This window comes from Nannospalax galili, unplaced genomic scaffold (assembly GCF_000622305.1).
Source record: "Nannospalax galili isolate Female #2095 unplaced genomic scaffold, S.galili_v1.0 scaffold381, whole genome shotgun sequence".
Lineage (NCBI taxonomy): Eukaryota > Metazoa > Chordata > Mammalia > Rodentia > Spalacidae > Nannospalax > Nannospalax galili.
In genome coordinates, this window is record NW_008347312.1 from 4,197,701 (window position 1) to 4,205,529 (window position 7,829).

General features: G+C 48.7%; 1 protein-coding gene across 3 annotated transcripts in view; it reads left to right on the forward strand.

Moving 5' to 3' along the window:
• Nucleotides 1-7,829, forward strand: part of LOC115072170 (synaptotagmin-17-like) — an 18,335-nt gene that overhangs the window by 5,449 nt on the left and 5,057 nt on the right. For all 3 annotated transcript variants that reach the window (XR_003851236.1, XM_029568698.1, XM_029568699.1), the window contains exons 3-4: nt 389-537; nt 7,216-7,364. Coding sequence is in view for 2 of the 3 variants with exons in the window: in XM_029568698.1 (XP_029424558.1) it covers nt 389-537; nt 7,216-7,364 (298 nt within the window). In the remaining variant the exon portion in view is untranslated. The remainder of the gene's footprint in view (nt 1-388; nt 538-7,215; nt 7,365-7,829) is intronic.

Sequence of the window (7,829 nt, forward strand, 5' to 3'; positions counted from 1 at the left end):
ATGTCCCTGGGGCTATTTTTTCTTAAGTATCTTTTTTTATTTTCCCAGAAGAGAGCCCTATGCATTGTGTTTTGAGGACATACTGTCTTGGCCCTCTCTGTGTTGTATAAACCGCCCACGTGTCAAGAACTGCATGCATGTAAACTACAGAAGCAAACACCTGCACACCTGCAAGTGTTTTGCTGAGGGGCTCCAGCCACTTCTGTTTGCCATCCCTGGATGATAGAAAGGGGAAACCTTTCCTTCTCAGCTCTCAGTGACTCTGTTCTGGGATGCCTGTTTCTCCTGGGGGCGCAACCCAATCGGCTGCTTGTAATTTGGGGTGTTGTTTCTCCTTTCCCTCTTCCTCACGCTCCTTCCCGCCTCCTCCCTCCCCGAATGGCCTCAGGGTTTTCTTTCTAGAATTTCTGATGTGCTACTGTGCGGATGGACATGTCGCCACTGCTGTCAGAGGTGCTATGAGTCCAGCTGCTGCCAGTCCAGCGAGGATGAAGTAGAGATCTTGGGCCCTTTCCCTGCCCAGACTCCTCCATGGCTGTGAGTAGCTGCTTGGAAATTAATCTCTAAGCTGTCCTCTCTTGATTCAGGGGTGGGAGGCTGAGACTCCATGGGTGTTACGACCACTGAAAGAGCTTGTCTGTACCTCCTTGCTTTGTTGGTCAGCTGGTGGTGAGGCACCCGCTCAGCCCGTCTGTCTTGTTTCTGAGATGTCAGCCAAGTGACACTGATCTTGGGGACACTTTAAGTCATGCTAAGTATCCAAGTGGAAGATCTATGCATAGTCTTCAGTGTCTGAATATCCCTGTCCCAGGCAGTGTGTCAGGCTGTCCTAAACACCCAGCCCCCAGCTTGCACCAAGTAGATGCTCAGTAAATCTTTGCTGCAAGTACTTTTTTGTTGGTTTGAAGGAGGCCTGTAGAGAGGCCTGTAGAGCCCAAGCCAAGGGAGGCAGGTCCAGCTCCATCCTGCTCTCCAGTGCTGGGGTTGTTCTCCCTGGCTTCTTTCATTTTATTTCTAATTTGCTTCCCTCCTGCGCCCGCATACAATGTCTCCATCTGCCAGTCGCTCAGATATTTTGGGAATGCAGTTTTAAAGTATCTCAGCCATGTGTCTGATCTGCCTCTCTGTGGCAGGGAGAGGGATGTGGCCAGAGACTGAGGAAGAGCTGGGAAACCAGGGTTGGGAGGGACCTGGAAATAATCAACAGCAGCTGCTAGAGACTCAGGGAGGGAGGCCTGGAGAGGAGACTGGTGGAGACCAGTGCCAGGCACAAACAGAGCCCTGAGATGGGTACCTGGTGCTATATCAGCTAAATCTTGGGCAGATTCCCAAAGCCCCCGAACATCAACTTTCCTTCCAGGTTGGAGATCACGGCATGTCCTTATTTTTTCTTCTTAGAAAGTCTTAGCTAGTCTTAGCTGTTTCCAGAGTGAAGTTGGTTCCGTGTCAGCCTATATGAGTTCAAATCCAGTTTCTACTACAGCTTTCTAGCTCTGTGACCCTGAGAAAGTTGTTTGACCTCTCTGAGCCTTGATTTACCATCTTTAAAAGGGGATGGTAAAAAAAATAAGTATTTATCATATAGGGTTATTACAGGGATTCATTTACTTGTATTTGGAAAAGTACCCAGAAGTGCTTGACACCTTGTTGGTGATCAGAAATGGGACTTTTATTTTGAGACAGGGTCTCAAGTGGCCCAGGCTGGCCTTGAACTTGCTATGTAGCCAGGGATGACCTTGAACATCTGATCCTCCAGCCTCTACCTCCTGAGTGCAGAGATTACAGGCATGTGCCACCTCACCCAGGTTTATTGGGTTCTGGAGATTGAACCCAGGGTTTTGTGCCGGCTAAGCTAGCATTCTACCAGCTTGAGCCACATTCCCAGTCCAAACCTTATTTTTGTATTGATTTTGTTATCTAGAGAAAGGGAATAGTGAAATTATTTATTTTATAGGGCTGTATTTAAGAGTAAATGATTGAACTCCAGATGTGGTGGTGCACACCTTTAGTCCCAGAACTTGGGAGGCAGAGGCAGGTGGATATCTGTGAGATCGCGGTCAGCCTGGTCTATATAGCAAGTGTCAGGACAGCTGGGGCAACAGGGAGACCCTGTCTCAAAAAGACCAGAAAAAAAAAAAGATTGAAATCTGGACATGGTGACATACTCCTATAATCCCAGGACTCGGGAGATAGAGGCCAGCCTGGGCCTCTATAGTGACATAGAAGTAGCAAGCTGACCTCAAGGACGTGTTAAGAAACACTCATTATTCCTAAGCTTTCACTTGACTCTGTCCAGTGCATGGAGCTGAGATGCCAGTGGCAATGCCCATTTTGCAGAGGCCCTTGTGGCAGAGCAGCTCAGTCTACTTGGCCCCTAAGAGTCATTCTCACAAGAGTGCCGGTTCTACAAAGGGGGGAGGTAGCCTGTATTCATCACACAGAAGACTCAGTTGTTGGCCAGATGTGGTGTCATACCTCTATTTCCAGCCCTTAAAGATGAAGGCAGGAGATTGTGAGTTCCAGGCCAGCTTGAGCTGTATAGCAAGACTGTCTCAGAAAACCAGGGGCTGGGGGTATGGTTGAGTGCTAGGGCACTTGCCTAGTATGTGCAGGGTTCTAAGTTTGATACCCAAACTGGAAAAAAAAAGGAAAAAATACATATGCATATATGTTTATGTATTCAACAACAAATTTGTTGGCCAACTGACTGACCTACAGGAAGAAATGAAACACTGAAGTGCTAATCACCACACCAAAAAGTGAACCTCAGTGTCCTTGGTAGTTGTTTCTTCTTTTTAATCTTTGTGTGTGCGTGCATGTCCATGTTTGTGAGTGCGGGGGTGCACGTGGAGGTCAGGGGACAGCTTCAGGTTTTGATCTTTGCCTTCTACCTCAAGACAATGTCTCTTGCTGTTCACCACTGCAGTCACTGGGCTAGCCAATTTGTGGCCTCTGGGAAGTCTCCTGTCTCCATCCCATCTTGGAGCTCTGGGATACAGACGTGCTACTGCATCTGGCTTTCATGTGGGTGCTAAGGATCTGAACTCAGGCCCTGACACTTGGGTACCAAGTGCTTTACCCACCCAACCATCTCCCTAGCCCAGTAGTTATTTCTTTGAAGGTACACTGTATGGCAGGCACTGTTGTCTACATGAGATTAGATGGGGTCTGGCTGTTAGGCTCAGGCTCAGTTTTGTCTAGACGTAAAGTAGGTGTAGAAGTCCCGTTCCCCCTAGAGTTGTGGTTTCATATCTTGCAAACTGTAATATGTGATAATCCTGCCTGGGGACTCATGAGAAATCCAGGGATGACTTCAGGCATGGCTGGATCCAGGGACTCATGTGATCTCTCTCTCTCTCTCTCTCTCTCTCTCTCTCTCTCTCTCTCTCCTCTCTCTGTATTGTTTCTTTGGAATTTACTTCATCCTTAAGCTTGCTTGCTCCTTGTGGCCATTCTAGACATAATCTATCATCTTCACAGAAATAAAAAAAAAATTCAAAGAAGGAAAAACTCCCTAATCTGGCTTCATCCTGTACTTGTTGTGACGGCTATCAGGTGGAGGCATGTGCTTCTTTTGCTGCCGCCATGCTGAATTACCTGTCTACCGTCGACATACCTAAAACACACTTGTTTCTTTAAAGAGCTGGAGAGTAAATATTTTAGCCTCCAAGACCTATAACTCCAGTTGCAACCAGTCACCCCTGACATGTGACAGCTACCATAGACCACTGGGAAGGGAAGGGAGTGTGGCTATGTCAGGGACCCAGGTAGTGGGTACAGCTCTTTAGTTTACAGACCACTGAGCAGAGAGGAGGACCCGAGTCCAAGCAGGGGAAGCCCCCAAAATGGATGCTGTACCGAGGAAGAGTTGGGGAGTTATGGAAAAGGAACCTCAAGATCAGCTAGTGTGGAATCTTGAGAGCCACATTAAAGACTTTCTTCTGTACCCCAGGGAAGCTGCCATATCCTGGCCTTGCAAATTCTAGCCAGGTACCTGCTTGCCCCCAGGCACCAGAAATTGGCTGTTCAGCCTCATTGTAACAGGGTTGGAGGACAGCTTTGTCTGTCCTTGAATACTGATCCTTCTTGCAAACAGAATTCTTTTGGGGAACAGGGGTTTCAGCCCCTATGAACAGACAGAGAGTGGATTGGAACATTCCTTCCAGAGCCAGCGTGCTTCCCAACTCCAAACGATGCCACTCACATGCTAGCCATTATGCATGGCACCACGTGAAGGTGGAGTCTGCCATGTGAGCAGCTGTACATGGCCTTCCTGCTTCCTGGGATGAGCCAGGGCTCCCCTGGACCCTGAGTAACACTTCATTCTGTTTTGACATCTGACATAATGCAAAATGGTAAGAGAAATCTGTACAGAGGAGGCGGGTTCAGTCATTCAGAAGGTGGATCTGCAGCTTGCATTTTCCACAGATTTATTTACCAAGTGGGCAGTTGCATGTCATCAAACAGACAGGAAATAGAGATGACAAGTGCTCGGGCTTTGCAGTGCTGTTCCTACAGTGACATCTGGGGCCCATCTCCATATAGTGACCTGTAGTGGGTGAACTGGCCTTTGTGTGTTCTGTGTGAGATTTCTGGGAACACAGCACTCACTGTCATGTGTGTTCATCTCATAGGAGCTGGTGACAGCCTGGATGGTTGTGCTGTCCACCTGACTCTGTTGGAGCAGTGCCAGAAGGATCCTTATGGGAGGGTGAATGGAAGTCAAGTTGTGTGACTAACAAGCATGTATTGAGTACCTGCCTTATGCATGGCTCTCATAGGCTGCACAGGGAATGCCCAACTGTGTCAGGGAGCATGTTTATGTGGAGCATTACTGGGAACCCCTGGGAGGGTACCACCATTCATCAGCTGTCCAACTCAGGTTTCTGTTTCCCATCTGCAAGGGAGGGAGTTCATGGCAACAAACTCCAGGATGTTTGAGAGTAGCATGAGATGGTACTTATGGGACACTGACACAGTGCCTGGCATACTGTAGGTGCCCAGCCCTGGTTCCTTTGACTAATGAGTACAGATCCCATCATTTAAATGTGCAGTACACCATGAGAGGGCCCATGAGATGCGCACTCAGATAATTATGACACAGCATGGATTGGATGAGAACCATAGGCAGAGCTCTCATTTAATTCATCCATTGGGAAGGGAAATGGGATACACCTCCGTGTCGCTGTCCCCAGTTCATGGTCAGATGGGGAAGATAAGCCAGTGAGCTGCCAGGGAAGGTGAATGTGGGGTACTGAGGGGAAGAAAGAAAGGCACTGGGGATTGGATAGGAGAAGGTCATGGGGATGGGGATTGTGGTCTTTGGAGGAGAAACTGTTAAAGCAGAGATTTGAATGGTAACAAGAACTGGACAGGAAAGCACTTTGGACAGAGGGATAGTGAGGCTCTGAGTGTCCAAGGGAATGCAGAGGTGGGGCAGCCCCTGCATTCACAGGCGATTGTGTCTGAGTGGCTCCAGAGAGCACTGAGATTGAAGCTGGCTTGAAGATATGTGGGTCTCATAGGAAGAGGTAACTGTCATGGTGAAGCTTGGAAACTGGGAGGCTGGGCTGCACAGGTGGGCAACTTCACAACTCCCAAGTAGTACCAGGAACCGTGGCATTTTGGTCCAGAGGTTGCTGCTTTGCTTTAAGGGAAAGAGACTGATTGCTTCTTGATCCCATCCTCTGGCCCTCCAGTGTTCCTACCCAGCACGTTTCAGCTGCTGTCCACACTTCACACAGACTGTGAGCAGCCAGCAGGACCCCCACTTCCAGCATGGTCTTGTCTCTGTTGCTTTGGGAGCATACCAGATCAGCCTCACCTCATGCATCAGGTACCTCTGAAGACCTCCTAGAACTCAAAGCTTGTATTTTTTTCAAGACATGTTTCCCTGTAGGCTTAAATGTGGAGTTGAGGGGATGCAGTTGGGATGACTTCAATCAGTGTGCATTACACACATCTCCAACACCCACATGTCTTCACAGACTTCATCCTCTGCATCTCACCGCCCTAGTACCCCTACCCAGCTTGAGCATGGGTGAACCTTGTTTTGTTTGCTTGTGTGATCTTGCTCACTAGCTCAGGCCGGCCTCGAACTCAGGATGACTTCTGCCTCAGCCTCCCAAGTGCTAGGATTGCAGATACACACCATGACATCCACCTAGGGGGGATCTTAAAGCCACTTAACATCTTCTAAATGTACCAAGTATACTGCTACACTGTGCCAAGCACTGTTCTATCATTTAATATGTGTTAACCCATTCTGAGAGTTCAGCAGCCATAGAAGGTGGCGCTGTGACTGTTTCCACTTTCTAGATGGGGAAATGGAAACACAGAGGAAGGAACTCACCCAGTCACCCAGCCAGGGTTTCAACTGAACCTCATTCATCATCTGTCTGTCCTGTTGAACCTCATTTATCATCTGTCTGTCCAGGTTTATCTATGCATCTATGTATCTGCGTATGTATGTATCTATCATCTGTCCATCATCAGTTGTCCATCTATCACCTCCTTTGCCATCTGTCCCTGTGTTCTGCCCACCCCTCCTTCAGTCTCTTAGCGTTTATCATCTTCATTAGCATCATGCTGAGTCATAGCTGCTGCTAATTCATAGCTGTTTCTCCACCTTGAACTTCTGTTCTCAAGTCATTGATTCACAGGGCCATTTTGTAGCCATCCGCCTGCCACTCAAAGAACCCCTGAGTGACATTAGGATGGGATTTTTAAAAGGATGTTAAATTAGAGGTATGGCAGCTATTGAAACAGCAGGATATATATTCTCAAGAGCTACTTGCAGAAACTCAGATGCATCTGAACAGCCACAAGTATCCTCCCAGACCCAAGATTGACAGGCCTCCAGCTTCCGTCAGCCACAGTGGCACACCCCTGTGACAGCAGTCTACATTTACACAATGCCCAACTCCAGCTTTGAAACGTGTTCTATATTGGGGAAGATACCTTCCTATCATTTCACAGGTTTTCAAAAAGCAAGACTATGGTAGCCTGTATTTTCACCATTCTAAGTGGCACGCAGTGGGTCTGAGGCCTCAGGATGGAGTCCCGTGCCCAGTCACAGACCAACTGCTCCTGGCCTGGGAAAGCTGGAGGTAGCTGATGAACTGGGGTGGGGGTGGCGCACAGAGAATGGGTGGGAGGTTCAGAAGGCTCCTGGGGGTGCCTCAGCGGCCACTGAGAGCCCTTCCTCTCCTCCAGGATAGCCAGCCGGAGCAGTGACAAGGATGGTGACTCTGTTCACACGGCCAGTGATGTCCCATTGACCCCGAGGACCAATTCCCCAGATGGGAGACGCTCATCCTCAGACACATCCAAATCCACGTACAGCCTGACACGGAGGATCTCTAGTAAGTGCCTCGGGAACAGTGAGGGGCTCTGGCTGGCTGCCCTAGACTTGGCAGCATCCCCAGGAAAGACTGGAAGGGCAGCATGTGCTGGGGTGGGGGCAGCCCAGGAGATGGTGACAGATGATGAGAGTGTGCCGTGTCACACCTTTCTGATTTCTGTCAAAAGTGATAGTTTTGGTTGACGTGTGTGTGCCGTGTGTGTGTGTGTGTGTGTGTGTGTGTATGTATGTGCATGTGCGCAGGCAGGTATGTGACACAGTGTGCATGTAGTTTTGTTCAAGGCTGCAAGCCTCTGGGAATTATGTCTCCATTTGCATCTCCCTGCAGGAATGCTGGGATTACAGACATGCACTGCTGTGTCTAGATTTTTTTTTAACATGGGTTCTCTGGGGATTTGAACTCAGGTCCTCATGTTTTCATGGCAAGTGTTTTACCCACTGAGACATCTCCTTAGTTCTCTTTTTT